This window comes from Anneissia japonica, unplaced genomic scaffold (genome assembly GCF_011630105.1).
Source record: "Anneissia japonica isolate Jap-2015-1 unplaced genomic scaffold, ASM1163010v1 scaffold401_len1656234_cov178, whole genome shotgun sequence".
Lineage (NCBI taxonomy): Eukaryota > Metazoa > Echinodermata > Crinoidea > Comatulida > Comatulidae > Anneissia > Anneissia japonica.
Window position 1 is genome coordinate 99,428 of NW_022745982.1, and position 20,088 is coordinate 119,515.

Genomic DNA, 20,088 nt, shown 5'->3' on the forward strand with positions numbered 1-20,088 from the left:
TTGATAGATTCTTTTGAAAGGACTAATCCTCTTCCAGCTATTTATGAATGTAAACATAGTGCATCGTTCTTTCTTTTCTTATATTATTTGACATTACATAGTGTATGCCAATTTGGCATAAAAAAATAATTAACATCCTTACGGGTATTTTGTTTGATTGTTCGTCTTTTATTTGTTTTATACACAACTGTGGTATTTATTTACGTGTAGAATGTTCACAACATCTAACTAAAAAAATCATTATTAATCATGTAGATGTAATGCATCTATTGTAAGAAATCAATTGTTAGATGATACAATAATAGGTCTAAAGGTCGGAAAGGTTTCAACTCCCTAGTATAAAATAAAATGGTCTTGTAATTATATTATAGATATAAACATAAAACTATTCAATATACACTACGCTATTTAAAACCTTAAGTAAAGATAATGGTAGTCGAACCTACAGGTCCAAAGTGCTTTTTTTTATGTGTTGGGGCAAGACTGTGCAATGCTTTGAGTGAATCATCACTCCTCAAAGCGAGTTTGTTATACCTTGCCAGCATATGATGCTGGTACCATAACCATGGGTAAGAGAGAGACAAACGTAGATAAATTGTCTTCCAAGGATACACACGCACAGGGTTGGCGCCAGGATTTGCCCGACGAGTAGTCTGACGTCCCCGACAAAAAAAAGTGGCTTATTTAATCGACTATAGAGTCTACTAATATGTAGAAAATACATATATATAGAACACACAACTTTCTATAGCATGAGTATGAGCTGTCTCTTATACACATCTAGATGTGTATAAGAGACAGCAACTTGCACAGCGCGAGTTTCAAACCCCTGACCACCACAAGGTTGAGAGTCCAAGTCTCAACCGGACCGTACGCCAAACGCTTCTTAAGTAGGCCATCTTCTACATTCCTGACAAAATAGCATTTCATTTACCAAGTTCAATAGCACCAATCATGATGTAAAGTCTCAGTCAGTGATGTAATTTTATGAGCTCGAAACATCATTCTCATTAATCTAGGCCTATTTGATATTTACAAATCGCAAAAATCTAACACTGCCATTTTCAAATCCGACGATAATACTTCGTCTATCACGTGATAGGTCAAATGAGGTTATTTTTAATGACTTATAACAGTATTTTGTAACAGCTTTGTTACTGTCCCATTCAGTGATGTGTAACATATCCTCCTGCACATGTCCTAGCAGTAATGAGTCCACCAATCTTCCATCAGATATGGATATCTGTGCATTAGGCTTGACAAATATCTTGTCATAATTTGCCTTTACTGATTTAGAGTAGACTGTATTCATTGTGTCATAGTCCAAAACCTGTATAACAGACTCCCGAGAGTTGGGAATATTTCCCGAGTTACGTACATACTTCTGATACAGCACTATTACATTGGAGCCTATGAACTCGAGTTGGTGTGCACGAGAAATACTGGTATCAAGAGAGCATTTCTTCAGAATTCGGCTGTAGCTTGGGCTCCAAATGCAGCATGACAGTGTGCCTTGAACCTCAACATCTGCAAGCATAGCGGCGGCTTTTTGGTTTTCAGATAAAGCGATAGATATCGTTGCCAGACGATTTCCATCCTTGTTCATTACTGCAGACACGATCTAGATGAGATAGAATATGTAAATTAATATTTAATAATGACTATAATGATTCAGACACAATATAATTAATCAACTGATTCAGATATGATATGATTAAACAGGCCTCTCAACAATAAACGCTCCAGGCGTTTATTAAAAATATATACGGTAATTAATCATTCAACCAATTATGAATAATTTTACTCTTTAAATATCTTCTAATACGAAAAAATATGGAGTATATGGAGAATATCAACTATTTAAATGTGTAAATTTGTTGAAGTACCTTTTGATTATCCCCATGTTTGAAGTCACGTAAATCGGATTCATATACATCAGCAGGGAAATTATCAGGAAATGATTTCCACTCGTCAACCATAGTTGATGACAACACTGTCATGCAGTACAGAACACCTGGTTTGTTGCCTGTACTGAAACACACATTCAGTCCACTGCGCATAAACTGCACGAAGAAGAAATTTGGACTTGCAAATGGAACCAATCTGCAGAAATATAAAAAATATGACTGAAGCTTTCAATACAATTAATAAAAAAAAAATGTAACAAAATAATATCATCGATAAAATATAGATTAATATCCAAAAGGGAAATTTAAGTTTTATGCAAAATTTGAACAATAACATAAAATGTAAAATATTATAAATATTACTTATGTATGCACTAATATATATTTTTTAAAAGATCACTCACCATAAACAACATGAGATAAAAATATATAAAAAACAACTAGCATAGGACAGCCTATAATATTGTTTTAATCTGATTCAATTGATACTATAAAAAGAAGGTGACAACTTACTTGTGTTTGCAATTGATAGTCATACTGTGTGCAGATGTTGTTTTAGATGCAGTATTCCATATATCAACTGCTTGATCCCCGCAAAAACCGACCACAAACATGCCATCGCTTGATATACAGCCAATACGGTTAACATCTAAGTTAACATAAAGTAAATTCACACAAAAATTTTACAGAATCTTTGATTGTCTATCGGTGTCTTAAAGGTATGTGTACTCTGCCAACAGACAAGAAGTTTCAGTCAAGAATGAAATAACTAATAGATGATATACATACGACATGATGTGTCCGATGCCAACATGCATGTAACTGTTGGAGGCGACACATTCGTTTCCCAGAAGTACACAGTCTTGTTGTCAGCAACTGTCACTGCTCTGGTGCCATCTGGTGAGAACACACAACTTTCTATAGCATGAGTATGAGCCTGCAGATCAAAAAATTAAAACACTCTAAATACTCAATTGTTTAAGTTGCTTTAATATAGAACTTAATAGATATCTTCACCGTTTCCCGTCTATACTTTCCTCTAATAAAATGTTAATATTTTCGATTATCACTTACGATAGCTCGTGCAAAATTTTCAGTTGATAGGTCACGTGAATCCCAGATCCTGACAGATTGGTCCTCACTTCCGGTTGCGACCATAGTGGTGTCATCTTGAGATCTTTCAAATGAGCAAGAGATAACCGGTCCTGTGTGACCCTTTAAGTATGTCCATGTTGCACCATTTTTTTGGAACTTCAAAATCTTCAAAGAAATAAATGAAAGATAGGCCTAATAATTTTAGGGAAGTTCATGTAGATGAACAAAAGTAATTATTGGTTTATCCAGGTAAGTACAGTATTTACGAAATATACAATAATTATTCCACGTTATAAATGCGTTGTGGCAGTAAATGTCACTAATAAGTACAATAAATGTTTGAGTGATGTTTTAAATGTTAAATTACTACAACATAATATTGCTTTTTATATAGAAATGTGTAGTAGCAAGTTGCTGTTCTCCCGCCAGGTCTAGTTTGATTTAAAAATCAGGTCTCATTATGACCTGCTTTTAGTAGTGTGAAAAAATCTTGTTTTTTACATAATTCCTGCCCTAAACTCTGAAGTTTCAAAGGCAAGCGGACGTACCCGTAAAGTTGACTCTCCGTTCATGGAAGCCACATAGTCCAAATTAGGTGAGAAAACCACTTCGCCTTGCATACAGTTTAACGATAACTTATTGCCAATTGGTTCTGGATTTTTTCCAGTAGTGTTCCACCGGTATGTTCCATTTGGCAGAATACCTAAAACACGTTTGCTGTCTGATGAAAACGCTAAAAAGCTCCCGGTGAGGTTAGTACTTAGACCATTAGCGCCAAAAGTTTTCACTTCCTGTGTCAAAATGAAATAATAAATATCAATCGACAAACCCTAAACCAATTTCTTGCAGACTTATGTAAAAACATCAATAGGGTGAAATATGATTTTTCTTAGCACAAACCTCTTCCTTGGAAATATCCCATAAAAACACTGTCTTGTTTGCCAATGCCAGCCATTTACCATTTGGAGAGAAAGCAACGTGTTTTGGTCGACACTTAAACAAAGAAAAACAATTTAGTGTCAGGTGAGGTAGTTTCTTTCATCAAATGAAATGAACAATGTTGATTTATGAACAACTAAATGACAGAAAAACTTATGTATAAACTTGTGTGTTTGTGGGAAATTTGCGTATTCCAGACTTAGTTTCATTTGACCAATTGCTAAGTTTGCCTATCTGGATAGTTTCATTAAGAAACTATCTTTATAATCGATTCTTCATATAAAAACTTTAGGTAATAAATATATACAGCTTTTCAAAATGTGAGCTGTAGTATTTCTAAATTTTCCCTCTCTACCTTAAGTTCTTTCTTTTGGATAAGTCTTCCTGATGGAAAACCATATGTGCTCAAGCGACCATATGATACAACTTGTATTGCCTTGCAGGACTTGGGAATAAAAATGGCTGCCAGATGGTCCATCTCGATTTCGACACGCATCACCTTTTTTCCTGAGGGAAAACAAATGTAGCTATTATTCGTTCCAAAAATATTTGACAAATATGCAATCCACAATCTTACATCATTTCTAATATGTTCAATTATTTATGAATGTAGAGTCAAAACTATTGATAGAATCTTTACCTTTTGGAAAGCCGCCTGTACCTAATCCATATATAGAAATTCCATTTCTTGTCAAACAACAAACCCAATGACAATTGCTGGGAAATTCAATTTTCAAAGCACCACATTCTAATGTCATCTCAAGTGCTCCACTCGCTACCTAAAAATGGAAACCACTATCATCACTGTCTAAATTAACTTAACTCATGGACTTTCAAACTTAAATAGATATGGAAGTTATTAACTGTGAATTGAAAAAGAAAATAATTAAATAATTTGATTGCTATAGTTATTATGCTTTCGTTACTCATGTTATATGTTATATTTTACCAACGGGAAGTATAACAAATTAAAGAAATAAAACATACACATAAAATACTTGTAAAAAATGTAGGTGTACGTGTATTTAGTGTTTTTATTAACAATATTTTTGTAAATTTCTCTATTCCATTTCATACTGTAATATTATTAATCAATTTGTAATTTCTCGCAATATATTTGTAAATTTCTCTTTTCCATTTTATACTGTAATGTTATTTATCAATTTATCTTTCACTTGTTTATATTTTTCTATATATTTATATGTATTATAAGACATCCTGTAATTGGCTTCCGCTGTTGGATGATTTTCGAAATAAAAAAATAAAAATAAAAATAAAAACTATAATTCTTGATGTATATAACGCCATAGTGTTTAGTGTAGACATGGTAGAGATATTTCCTATCTAATAATTATCTTATACTTACTCTCCATACTCTTAACGTTTCATCTTGACTGACAGTTGCTAGGTACTTTGCTGATGGAGAAAATTTGCATAATTTGACTGCTGATGTATGCTGTAGAGTCATAACCTCTGGGTTGACACTTTGATTCTTGGTCAAATCAAGTAAGCAACTCACTGAAAACAAGGAATGGTATGATGTTGTCAATTTATAGGCTTATTTTATTTATTAGCATCCTTTAAGTATAAGTGATAGTTCATTGAATTATGAGATGCCTGTTATTCAATTTATATAAATAAGTATACTTCTTATATTTTAAATAGAAATCACAAGAACTTAATGATCTTAACTTAATATTATTAAGAAATGCACATTTTTAGATAACTAGATACTATTCCACAGATTGTTCAACTATTTAAAAGTTAAAAACATAATTTTGAAGAAATTGAGATAAATTGTACTAATATCTCTAAAGAAACTAAAGTAATCAATTACCGGTAAAACTGTTTCAGATCTTAAAGTAAACGTTTTCTTCTTCTTTGGAAGCACACACACACTTAGTATACATTTGGTTTAACAGTTCTAGTTTTGAAGGTATTTTTATCATTCTAATTTAATTTATTGCCTGCTTAAATTTATATCTCTCCCATTCTCAAAATCAGTCCTATCAGAAAAGTGTAATAGTGTTGATAATTACTTTTCTTGCTTCTTTCCTTGATGAAGTTCATAGCAACATTCATGCATACAGAAGAGTCTGGTTCATTTAGAGCCTGTTGACAAATCAGCTCTGGGTGTAATTGAAGTGTGTGGATATTAGCACGGACAAGTCGATAGAAGTCACGCAGAATCTGACTATGTTCTGCCTTTGCGGAAGCCTGGTCGATAAAGAACATAATTGAAGTAACTTGAATAGGCTTTCATGGCAGTGGTACTTGTGTATTAGCTATAAGAGCTTTGTGGTTCAATTATATCAATGTGCAAAGACATGTTGATTTACAATTTTTAAAAGCGCGTATTGGTGTCTCACCTCTGCCAACTCCAAAACTAGCTGGTAACATCTTCCAGTTTTGCACTTAGCACGAATCCATTGAATTGTACAGAGTTCCTGATTGAAAACAATGTTTATTATGTATTAATTTAATAAATGTAGTACAGTAAATTATTGTACATTATAATATTGAAAGTGAATAAAAGCAGATGTCAAATGGTTGATAAGCTGAATTGAAGCTGTAAAAATCAAAATTTTTCATCAATATCAACATTTGATGCATTCACACAATAATGTAGGCCTACCTTTTCGCAATCTTGCCACATTCCTGCTCTAATAAGATGGAATGGTAGTTCAGTCAGTTTCCTCAAGTTGTATCGTTCATTGTTGTCCATTTCCCCCTTCCTGTTCACCAATACTAGAGGCTGGGGAGGCAGACGGCGGTTTGCTATGTTCATTTCATTTGTTTTCTTGTCTCGGTATGGTTTAGGAACATCGGCCCATCTGTGAAGATTAACATGTGTATTCTTTGTACTCAGTTAATATAAATCAAAATTGCTGTTAACACAGTTAAATTATATCTTGTATTTATTATACACATAATCTATAATTTTACCTCCCAATAAAATAATGCGCAAGAGATTGATGAAGGAACTCTTCGTTGTCTGTCAAATAACGCTGCCTAGCAACTTCATGGAAGATACGATGATACCATCGGTAAACCACAACATCATCAGCACCACCTTCAACAAGGTAAGAACCTGAAGGAGAAATAATAGAAATGAAAGGTTATCAGTTGTAAAGCCTTGTTCTACGTAATTTGCCGTAGCTCAATCTTAATTGTTTAATAATGCCTAGAATACGATCAAACAACCAATTTATAGACAAACCAAGGTCTAATCTTAAACGAGTCCATAATAATGATGGGAGTCTTCTGATTGGTGGGATATGAAACTCAAAGCAGTCATCCAACACAGTTTCATCACATGATAATACATCTAGGAGTTCATTGGCTGATAGACCAGTCTTTGCAGCAGTAATGTATCCTAGAGCCTCTCTCACTAATGTCTGTCCATGGCTTTCCTCTAATCTGCAAAGAAACAATTAAAAGAACATAAAACATGCAGACAAATGAATACATATCTTATTAATATTTCTGAATGCAATCTTAGATTTAGATTCAATTTATTCAAGTCCAATAAAATAGAAATAACATGAGTACATTTCATTAAATATTTAAAATACTTTATATATAAAAATAAAATAAAAAATGCAGTACAAATCTCTCAATAAAAAAAAAAGGTTTTCCATTGTCCAACTTTATATCTACCCTTTATGTTATTATCTTACCATTTGAATTTTTTTGCATCCTACTTTACCGGCCAGAACCAACACCAAAACATGGAAATAAAACTTGTGATGTTAGTGTATTAGTGTATTATAGGCAACTTATAGCTTAGGCAAAATAACCAATTTACTTAAAATTAAATAGAAAACCACAAGAACTTACTCCGTAAATAGCTGATTTATAAGTCCATTGACGGTATCAGCAAGTTTGCAATGGCTCTCCTCAGTGTACGAATGCCATGATTTTGCTATATCACAAGCTAGCTTCAGATACAGAGGGGTCGGCTTACCATCTCTGTGGGCACCTATAATTATTTTCTTCTGACAAGATGTTACTGTCCTAGAAAAGAAAAATAGTTACCGCCAGATGTTAAAGATTGTACAATAGTTCTATGTGCTCCTATGAATGCCAGTACAGTACAAAAGCGTGTGCGTATGTACAATTTTCGCGATGCATCACCACTAATGACAGGCAAACACCTCAAGATGTTTAATTTGATAGCCGTAGATGCATGAAAGTGCAACTGGTATTATTACGCAACTGATGCCAGTTTGTAGAAAAAACTTTATATCTTGGTACATATGCATATATAAATGTGATAGATCTAATTGATGTAAAGCTTATAATAATGACATACCGGTTACTCTTGGCAAGAAGTAGATCTATCATTGCATTGGTATCAGCTTCATCAGGTGGAAGAACCTATGGAAGTCAAAGGTGGACAATTTGAGATTACGTGACATGGAATGGATTAGATTTGTTTGAACACACAGAAAGTGCTTGGTTTTGGTTGTTTGGTAATTTTTCTTTAGAGACTATGTAAGAGTGAAAATTACCTCTAAGAAATATTCTTGGGATTTTACGACGTTTTGTGAGGCTGCAAGACACCCGCCGGCATTTGGTCTAACGGTCACAATCATGTGGACATAGTTGGGCAAGTAACATGGAAGCCAATGTAAATCACGCCCCTCATTGTCATCAGATAATTGATCCAGTGAATCAATAAAGACGACTGAAAATAAGAAAATTGTATTTCAAAATTTTCTAAATAAGGGATCGTTTTGCATAGGACTGCACCTTGGATATAAAGTGTGGCGGACTTTAAACAGCATAAACGTACAGTACATATAACTGTGTTTTTGTGGGACATGCGTGTATTCCAGGCTAACATAATTTTCTTATTGATCGGCTGTTACGCTTGGAACACTCTGGAAGGTTCTAGGCTATTATGATCACAGGCTCAATTAGGAAAATCCGTAAAGATTATTCAAGGTTAATATTCATCTATAAAATGCATATGTGTACTGACACATGGACCTTGGATAAATATACACAATTACACTATCCCTTATGTAAATGTCATATAACATAATATAAAAGCTATGAAGGTAATAACAATAAGAGGCATATTAATTAGTCCTATATCAATAATTTTTTATTATATTACGTGGAAATTTTATTGTAGGCCTAATATGTTCAAACAAGCGGTACAAAATATTCGAATAAAAGCCGCTTAGATTGCAATAAAATCGGGGAGTTCAAGCAAATTAACATCAAAACAGAAATTATAATTATCGATTTGCCTCTGCCATTATCATACCAAATGGTCTTGATGATGTGGCGTGTCCTAACATTTCTAGAAACTTCTTTTCAAGCTGTTTGTAGTCAACCGGTACGGTGCTCGGACTAAGCTTCAAAACATAGCACAGCTGCAAGAGGAAGACATTCATAATGAACATCGATATGTTACTTGTATAAATACCTGGCATAATATGAAATTACTATAATTATTACAATTGCATCGGTAGGAATAATGTGGAACTAGATATGGAAAATGTGTAGATCAATCTTTTGAACATTGTAAAATATTATATTAAATGCTGTAAACGTAGGTCTATGTTTTTTGTTTGTTTGTTAGTTTTTTTTTATCATGGTACACTAATACATTGAATAGTTGTAATATCTTAGAGGCATAGTACCAACCTGTTTACATATACTATATAATAGGTCTCGAATGTTGGAAGATTCTGGCGTGACACCGATGAAGCGGACAATATGGACAGGTCTATATAAAGATGAAAGTAAGCATTAAAAAATAGGATATGAAATAAACATTGAATAAGGTACAGTTTGCCCTCCAATTCGAGATCACTCTCGGGACCTGAAAATTTGGGGTCTTCTTGGGGTTCGGTCTTCACTAGATGGTTAGGTTTCTGTTAAAAGATTTACAAATGTTATTTGGTTTTTTTTTTTTTATTTGGTATCGAAGGGGTCTCGGAATTAGAGGAGTCTCGTTGTAAGATAGTTTGAAATATCAAATGAGTTTAGTTTACTGGGAAGCAGGAGAGATGTGTTTCTTAAAAGACATCATCCAACAAAAACAATGTAAATGCACATGTTAAGGTTTGCACCATAAAACAAATGCATAAGAAATGCAACTAAGCTGGAGCAGCTGAGCAGAAGCCTTTGACAATGCAGTTTGCTCCTAAACGGAAGAAGAATCTATTTTTAGTAATTCATTATCAATTTTATTATCTTATTTTGAACCATTGAATATGTGTGGCCTAGATTTTATAGTATCAGTGGTTATTGAATTAATGCAATGTAGAGAATTTTAATTAGTCATATATACTTATCAAAACGAGGCACTAATTAAGAAAATATAATCGGTTACGACCATGTGCTTTAAATGCAGGACCCCAATGGAAATCAGTGTTTTAACTGTTTGGGCTACACTGGGTAAACAAATGTAAATAAATAAATAAATAAAACACGATTCATAAAGCTTACGATATATCAATGTAATTTAAAAACAACAAGGTTTACCTGTTCCTGTAATTAAATCATTACATATGTGGCATACCATGAAGGTATATTCTTACCCCACCATAAATATTTACATGTAATATTCGTTTAGCCACCATATTGTTTTCATTGAACTATTTGTGTTAACTTTCCATCAAAATAATAATAATAATAATAATAATAATAATAATAGTTCAATGAGACTAATTAAAATGATTTGCGTTCTGTTATGACAAATAATCGTTTGGATATACATCGTAATAAGGGAAGGAACTTCGACCTTGACAGCGTGGTTGACAAATTTCATGCAAAATTTCCAAAATGTAGAATTTCACTTTGCAGAATGAGGATTTGAAAATACATCAGATGGTTACATTGCATACTCTTTGTTTCTTGTTTTATTCAAAGTGTTTTTTAGTTTTTGAAGCTGATTTCGACATTTAAAAACATACATGAAGTCATATTATAGTAGCTCGATGCCTATAAAATAAGGTGTATAAGAGACAGACATAGCACAGCTGCAAGAGGAAGACATTCATAATGAACATCGATATGTTACTTGTATAAATACCTGGCATAATATGAAATTACTATAATTATTACAATTGCATCGGTAGGAATAATGTGGAACTAGATATGGAAAATGTGTAGATCAATCTTTTGAACATTGTAAAATATTATATTAAATGCTGTAAACGTAGGTCTATGTTTTTTGTTTGTTTGTTAGTTTTTTTTTATCATGGTACACTAATACATTGAATAGTTGTAATATCTGTCTCTTATACACATCTAGATGTGTATAAGAGACAGGAATGGTAGTTCAGTCAGTTTTAATGAAAACGAATAGCAGCAATACCATAAGTGCTTTCAGATTAACCTGAAGGAAAATCAGAATTTATTACATGCTCTGTTATAAACTAATAGGCCTATATGCAATAAAGACACACAGATTTATCATGCCACTTTAAAAAAAAGGTGCCATTTGCTAGGCAATTTACGCTTCAGGTATCTTATAGGGAAAATATCCTAGTGTGTGTTTATTTGTTGAGTCTAAAATTGTTCGTTCACCAACGACGATGAAAAATGATCGTTCATAGACTTGTTGTACAGTAAAAAATTGTTCGGGAGGATATAATTCCTAGATTCAGATTCAATTTTATTTGTCGAATATGGAAATAGTAGTATAAGTACATTTTAAAGTCATTAAAATTTTATATATATAAGTATATAAAAAAATCCACACAGACACACATTAGTTCCATATAAATGAAATAAACATTAAAATATCTAGTAAAATACTACAATATAACCCCAAACAGACAAGCATAATAATAATACATCAAGACATAGATGGATAAGTTGTTGAATTATCAATAGACGTATGGGCTGAAAAATAATTAGAGGTGCTACAATACTGAACTTTGGTCTAGTACTCGGAGATGGTACAGAATACACAAGATTGTTACAATTAACAACCGAAAGAAGGATGTGAGGATTGATGAGACAAGCAGCACTTCGTCAGAAACTACCACACATTTAAGACACTGAGGCTTTCATAAAGTGTTCTGATGTTTTACCACTGTTTTATTGGTCTCTAAAAATTATTATTATTATGATCTTTTACTCCAAAATTGTTCAGCTTATTAGTAGTCTATTTAGATTACCAATAGGCCTATATAATTACTAATAGCATGTAAAATTATAGTAAAATAATTTTTTGATATCACCTTCCAACTGTGATTGAACCCCAACGAGTCAATGATTTACTGAAGACTTTAGCAAGAATGGACGTTTTACCACTACCTCCTACACCATGTAATACATAAGGCTGAAAGGTAATAATAATAATAATGATGATTAAAACAAATCAATAAAAGTGCAAAAACAATGATGATAACGACGATGATGATGAGATGATGATGATGACAATCATGCAAAGATTTAAATATATCCAGCATAAAACACTCGAATACTAACAAGTAAGGCCTACCACACCTACCCACTATCAATTTGAAAAAACTGTTCCCAATGGTGTAGCTAAGACTGACAATGCCAAATAATAGAGCTATAGCCCTGCTGTTACCTTTTTGCCACTTTCTTTTTTCAAGTAGTTCATCATTTCTGCTACGATTGGTTCACGTCCGGAAAACATTTCAGCTCTTTCACGTGCAAAGACGCTGTGGTTTATCACTTCAGCGTACACAGAATTTTTCATTGTAGATCTATGCTCTGCAGCTCCTGATGATTTAAGAACAACATGAACTGCAGGGACAGCGCCAGTGGGCGGGGGAGGGGTTGTGGGACAGAGCATCGGAGCCACATCGAGAAAAGTCTGGCGCCACCCCTGATATTGTTAGGCCTAATATCAGTTAAACAGTAATATATTAACAAGTACAGATACAGAGTCGAGATAATCTTTTTTCCAGGATGAAACGATGAAATAAAATTATATATTTTTGTTTTATGAAACATACGCTTTAGTATTAAGCTTCCCCATAGGTATTGCAGTTTAATGCCAATTAAACTAGTTTAAGACTACAACTTTAATTTTATTGTATAATAATATTCAATATTTACATAGCGCCTAATGTTAACAACCTCAATGCCTTTAACAACAACATGAATAGGCCTAAGGTCTGACAGTATGCTGATAAATGGTTATAATTACTTTAATTACCTTCTCTGATAGAATTTACCATGTAGTCACAAAACTTGTCACAGAATGTTCTCAAAGATTCCTTGTTCTCTTTCGTATCCTGCATCTCAGAGTTTGAAGGCTTAAAGTCTATTTTGTAACGACTCAAATTCTGTGACGGTAAGCTGTCCCAAATCTTGGCCTTAAGATTTTCAAGTTTCTTGTATGCTTCCGAGTCGACATTTCCACTGGACATATCAACATAGCCTATCTTAGAGGCCTCCTGGGCGTCGAATCCTTTCAGATCTCGATCAAAGAAGAAACATCTTTTGTCTTCACTATTTTCAGAAATTGCTTCCATGATTTCTCCTGATAGTAAAGACATTTTTTTTTTATTCTCAAGTTTTTAAAAAAATAATGTAAATATATGAAACACCAAAATACTGACATAATAAACAAATTTTGAGCCACAATCTCCTACTACTTTTCTTGTTCTGTGACATTTCGTGAAAGTAATAATGTTTTGATTCACATATAAATTATAAAATTACCTTCCGTAATTGATCGTGTCAACTCAACTTTGAGATCCTGTGGTAGCTGGCAATGTCTGACAGCTGTGAATATCGCTTTTTGCATGATATCAAACGTGTCATACCAGCCCTTGATATCGTCACTATCACGCTTGTCATAGTTAGGAAATTTATGCGTAATCGGTTGCAAAACAAACTCAGGTTCTGAAATTCAATACATTGAGATTTAGGAATACATTTATAAAACTTACGAAATTGGATAAGAACAACCAACAACAATGTAGTAATATTAACTGCAATGTACTGCAATGATGAAATCGAATATTATTTAGATTGCACCCGGAATTAATTATTATTTAAACGAATCTATATTAGTTTCAAATTATACAAAATAGTAAGTATAGCATGAATATATATGTTGTTGATTCAGCAGTATAACACATCCTGTCACATTAATAAATAAACAAGGAAGCCTTACTGAGAGCATTTAAATCCAGTCTGTACCAATCCTTGATAAGTTCTATTGCTTTGTCATCATCGGTATCTCGACTTGTAGAATTCTCGATATACGTCAGAAAAGTCATAAATGTAGCTGATTCAACGGTACGAGGGATTGGACGCCAACCATACTTGTATCCAAGAATACCAACAAAGAATGGACCAATGGAAGTTGCTCTTTAAAGAAACATGAATCGCAATTTAAATACAGTTTGCCCTCCATTTGACCACTTGAGACGGGAAAATCTGGGGTTGTCTTGGGTTTGGTCTCCAATTAGAGGATTAACTTTGTGTTAAAAAATTGAATAATATTAGTTGGTAGGCTACTCAGATAAGGGTCTAGGAATTGAGGTCTCAAATTGGAGGGCAAACTGTAATGTGATAACAACAATGATACCAAAAATTATGCTATAGTTAGAGGTTAGCAGGCCTTTAACCAAAAAAAAATCAAATCGAAAATTATTGTATAGTTCTTATGTGTCCAACATTACGTATATTAATTTAATGACTATCATGTACCATTTAGGACTTTGGCGATCATAATCTTCCACAAATATTACTGAGTCGCTTGCTAGGGAGAGATCGTAAATCTCAAGGTATTGATGTAAGTTAGTATATGTCTTAAATTCTAGCCTTCAAACACAATACCTATCAAAGTTTTCTACCAACAACAACAAAGAAATTTGATTGCCCACTGCATTCGGAGAGACAGCGATGATCCAACAACAGTACCGAAAACAGATTAAAAATATACAGTTCAACTTTAAATAGAGCTGTTGCATCTTCACAAATGGATAAGGCTCAATTCACTTGAACCTGATTTGTACGTACGAAGTATAATTAAGGATTTTTTCCATGGGTAATCATCTGATATGCTGTGCATAAGGTACAATATAATCCAATCAGGGAGGTGGGCGACCCTGCCCATGATGAGCTCCAGAATCTTTCTGACCCGGGAGGACAATATCTGCAAGGGTCTCACCTTGGGTTACAGGTTAATTAAATAATCAAATAAATCAACTAAAAAAAGAATAAATATATAGTCTTGTTTCTTTTCACCTATATATATATATATATATATATATATATAGTATACAAAACATTATAGCACAGAATTTGCTGGTGTCTCTGTAAAATGCAGTGTATATGTCAACTGATATCAGTCAAGGACGGCTAACAAAACAAATAGCAATATAGTCTTGTTTCTTTTCACCTATATATATATATATATATATATATATATAGTATACAAAACATTATAGCACAGAATTTGCTGGTGTCTCTGTAAAATGCAGTGTATATGTCAACTGATAATAAGTCAAGGACGGTTAAGAAAACAAATAACAATATAGTCTTGTTTCTTTTCACCTAAATATAATACTGTATGTAACTTAGCAGGTTATATTTTACTTTGTTCCTTTCTTATTGTTGTCAAAAAAGTATAGTTGACTATAGTAGTAAAATTGTGGAAATCTTAAATATGGAAAACCTGTTATATTATCTAGACATTTTAGATTGTACCTTACCTGCATCTCTGTACCTCTGTCAGACAAATACTGGTGGCCTGGTGTGAGTTTGCAAGAACCTTTCTTATGCCCCACCTTAGGTCAACAACGTTGAAATCTAAACCAATCTTTCGACAGAATTCACGTAGATACGGGTACACATCCTCCATCAGAATATCTCGTTCCATCTGGGTGTCTGTGAATGTTGAACTTACAAACACCCACACCTCATTTCCATTTCGCTTAATATGCGAATCTGGAATCCCTCCGTACATCATCTCTCGAAATTCCTCTCTATTCTCGATATCATCCTTTTCACATTCAATTAAAAAATCCTCAAATTCATCAGCTGCATCTTCTAGGATCTTTTTCCACACCTGGCGATCATCTCGAGGCGTGTTCCACAGACCACTTGCACGCATACGTATGGTTGCCATATGGGCTGTACGGTAAGCACTAAGCCCTTTCCAGTTCTTCTTTCCATTAGCCTTTACAGGGGCCCCAGGCAGAACCCCTACCGCATTACCCATACTGAGGGATGCACTTCTCGTCCTGTTAAAACAGGGGGGTAATGAATAAGATTAGGAAAATAAGGATATGTTGGACTGGTTAAATAACATATACTCATTGTTATCGAACATCTTTTTGTCAAATCTTCCAGTCCGTGTTTATAAAAAAAAATTCAAAGAAATTGAAATAAATAGAAACAACAATTCAAAATATTAACAATGGGCATTGGTAAGAAAGGAAATGTAAAGAAGAAAAACACACAGAAATGAAATGAAAAAAAAGGAACTTAATGAAAACATTAATTAAAAGAACGAAAAAGGAAATGGGATAGAAAGAAACGAATAGGGCAAATACAGAGGGAAAGCTGGAATTACCGTATTACTTGAATACAAATTAAATTATAACTAACAAAATTTATAGTAGGCCTAATAATTACTGTAAGAAATTAGGTTAGGTAAATTATATAGTTTTCCCCTTGATTATTTTCTTTTCCGGTTATAAAAGTGAATAGTATACATTCATTATATATTTTTTATTATGTTAAGTATATAGCATCACCCTGTATAAATCATGGGGGCAGGGGTGAAAATGTCATGATGGAGGAGGGGTGGGTGTTGGTAAGTGTTTGTGGTGTGGAGAATGTCCCAATTAAAAATATGACTGAAAAGATCATAAGTATTTAACTACTGAGTATTCAACCATACTTTAGTTTACAGACAAAAAATCGCCAATTTTGCATCTTGTAAGGCAGTTACTGGTGCAGCTTGTAAGGTGTTGGACTTCGGATCGCAGGATCGGGAGTTCGAGACCAACGTTTGTCACATTGCTTGTGTCCTTAGGCAAGATACTTTACCTATGTTTGCCTCTCTCTACCCAGGAGTCCAACTGGGTATCTGGTAGGTTGGAAAACAAGGGATGTGTTCCATGCATGTTTGATCCAATGACCGGGGTAATAAATGTAATAGTTTAGAGGCTTTAGGCATGAAGCGCTATATATAAGACCGACGTATTATTATTGTTACTATTATTATTATCATTATTATTATTGTTATTGTTATTGTTATTATTATTGTTGTTGTTTATTATTGTTGTTATTATTATTATTATTATTATTATTATTATAAGGTCTATTTGATAGTATTAACCTGTAGCACAAGGATCATGCAGTATCCCTTTTTATACCATCCTAACATATAGAATATAAAATCTAACTGAATATGTCATAACCCATAAACTGACTGCAATATGACATGTTTTTTTTTTTTTTTTTTTTTTTTCAGTTGTTTTCAAATGTAATGAGTATTCGGTACATTTCCACGTCAGGTAGGGCAAAATTACACCTATACATGTTTCTCCTGACGCAAATCCAGTTATTATCTATTATTCCATCACGACAATAACAATTACTATCAATATGACATGTGTCCAAGCAATTGGTGTTTCTTTGTCGTTACTTATGGAACAACTATGTTAGACAAAGTACGATTACCATACGAAGGCCTATATGAATCACTTTAAGTATCAATATTTAATTACTTGTACGCTCTGTGGCAACACCTATCGTATTATTAGCTCTCAATGATTAAAGCTAGGGGCCCGACTTTTTAACGGGATCCCAAATATTAATCTCCCTCCCACCCCAGGATAGTAGAAAACTTCTTGGGACACAGTCCTTTTCGTTACGCAACTGCTGTGATGGCAAGGTAATTAGTAGTCGTATATCGAAAGCAAATACAGTAACAGTATTACCGTCTAACCAGGGAGATTATTTTTACATCTCCCTGGTCTAACTACAGTATTTCATGTGTAAATTGAATTGAAATGCTTACCTTCCCTATGTAGTGAACGCTAAGGCAATTATTAGGCTAAGTTAGTTGTAGGGCCTAGCCTACATGGAAACAATTCTACAAAGAAACGCCATGGAACAGTTCAATATTCAAAAGAAGACCTGTATTCCATTAATTCGCCTGATAAGAATTAAGTCTGAAAACATTGTGTTGTACACGCATGTCGTACACGCATGAGTGAGAGCTTAAAATACAGAATTGTTTACTGTTGTCAGGATCAGATGTTTACTTGATACGTCAGAGGGCGATGTTTAATAAGGATTGGTGGCAATGTATATTATGGTCCGTATATTGCCGGCGTATTATCGATTTTGATAAATTTGAATGAATAATTAAAACATGAAATGTATCGTCTATTGACAGTTCATATAAATTCCATACACGGCCGTCAGATATCGCAGGAATCTGCATTATATTGGACCACAAGGAAATCAATACGTAGGCCTATAGGTAGGTATTACTCAATACTATAATCGATAATACTAAACAGGGCCATGGAAACCTACCCAGTCGGTCAATTAAATATAAAGAAAATATGTGCTCATTTATTTCCACAGTCTGCTTTTTCACATTTTCTTTTGTGTGGAAAATCATCCAGTTTGACTAAATTTATTTAAACAATGATAATTATCGTCTGCCAGGATTAATTTGCCTAATTTTGTACCGTAAATTGTAGTTCTCGCAAATACAGTATGCCTGCCTCTAATTTTTATACCGTATTTTTTTTATTTTCTTTATTTTTGCTGTAGATCTTTTATCTTGTTTATTGCTTAACGGTTTGTGTGCTGTTTTAATGTTTGAAATTTTATTTTAATACGGCTCCAGGGAAGAACTGCCATTGGCTGTGTCTGGACAACACGTGTATAAATAAAGTTTATTATCAATATTATAATCGTGTCGCAACACGATAATACACGGTCTAAACCATTGTAGATAATGACTTCGAAAGGGACCTGTAAGTCTATTAATTACATCTTTTTTTATCTGAGAATGTTATATACCCTTTTTGTATTACCAGTCATCCCCACCATTACCATGTCCCAACCATATTTGTTGGTCGTTTTTGTCCGACAGTGGAGTCCGAAACAAGAGGCCGACTAGAGCCTTTGATCCGGGTTCCGAAATCAAAAATTCTGGGAGGGTTCATAAGGAGAGTTTTTATGGCTTAGTATGGCCCAAAATTTTGCTTTTAGACAAAATATTGGCAATGAAAATAACATTTTAGATAGGGAAATTAATATTTTTGGTCCTACGATCTCGTTGTGGCGTCGGACGACGGGGGGGGGGGATCAGGTAAGGGTGGTGCCCCTGCCCCACTCTGCTGGTTCCACCACTGCTGTTAAGCTGCTAATTGTGTTTGGACTGGTTTTGCTAAAAGCAAACTCAATAAGTGCGAGAATGATTGGAAAACTCTTCGAGTATGTGAAGCAGATCGGTTTGTAGTCCAAGCAAATCAACCTCTATTACCATTTGTATTAATTAAAAATAGGCCTATCCGAAATTCTATTCATAATAAATGTAACGGAGACAGTATCTTTGAAATTTTAGTTGTAAAATATTATCGAGTATAATTATACTTCATGACAAGCTGGGTACAGATTCATTTAATTTACGATGGAAATACGACTACGCATAAAATGTATTTTAATCTTGTGAATATAAAATATATTAATATGCGATTTAAAGGAAAAAAGTATAGGCTATATCAAGTACTGTATAGGAAAACGGGGCTTAGGAAGGGGAGAGTAGGCCTAAATGATATAATTGTAATGTTTAAAAGGTTTTTAATATTATAGGTGGTCGGAAGAAACACATGGTTTAAGATTATTCATAATTATGTAGAAGCGGCCGCATCGGTTGTGGCTTGGACTTGAGGTCAGGGGTTTGAAACTCTCGCTGTGCAAGTCGCTTGTCCTTGGGCAAGGCACTACCAGGAATAGGTACCTGGTAGGATGTTGTGGCATTGAATGTATTAGTTTCGTGCGCTAAAAAAGTAGCGCACGACTAGGTATACTTCACATCAGGGAGCAGAGAAGGTTGCACTTTGTGCTGTTTTGTTATTTACGGTATCAAGTGACCAGGGGTCATAACGGTCAGCGCCTTTGATCATGGCGCTATATAAATATTTGGCTATTATTG

General features: G+C 33.8%; 1 protein-coding gene across 1 annotated transcript; it reads right to left on the bottom strand.

Moving 5' to 3' along the window:
- Positions 1-803: 803 nt before the first annotated feature.
- LOC117120106 (NACHT domain- and WD repeat-containing protein 1-like) lies at positions 804-19,169 on the bottom strand. Its single transcript, XM_033265117.1, has 27 exons — positions 17,932-19,169; positions 15,614-16,144; positions 14,068-14,264; positions 13,611-13,793; positions 13,102-13,428; positions 12,508-12,662; positions 12,152-12,252; positions 9,603-9,684; positions 9,220-9,328; positions 8,456-8,631; positions 8,257-8,321; positions 7,782-7,958; positions 7,162-7,361; positions 6,888-7,032; positions 6,577-6,775; positions 6,311-6,388; positions 5,981-6,158; positions 5,308-5,459; positions 4,582-4,720; positions 4,297-4,448; positions 3,903-3,995; positions 3,551-3,793; positions 2,982-3,167; positions 2,697-2,844; positions 2,421-2,556; positions 1,887-2,103; positions 804-1,621 (listed from the first exon to the last, which is right to left on the bottom strand). The coding sequence occupies exons 2-27, from the start codon at positions 16,120-16,122 to the stop codon at positions 1,022-1,024; spliced, it is 4,947 nt and encodes a 1,648-aa protein (XP_033121008.1). The 5' UTR covers positions 16,123-16,144; positions 17,932-19,169; the 3' UTR covers positions 804-1,021.
- Between the last annotated feature and the right edge of the window lie 919 nt (positions 19,170-20,088).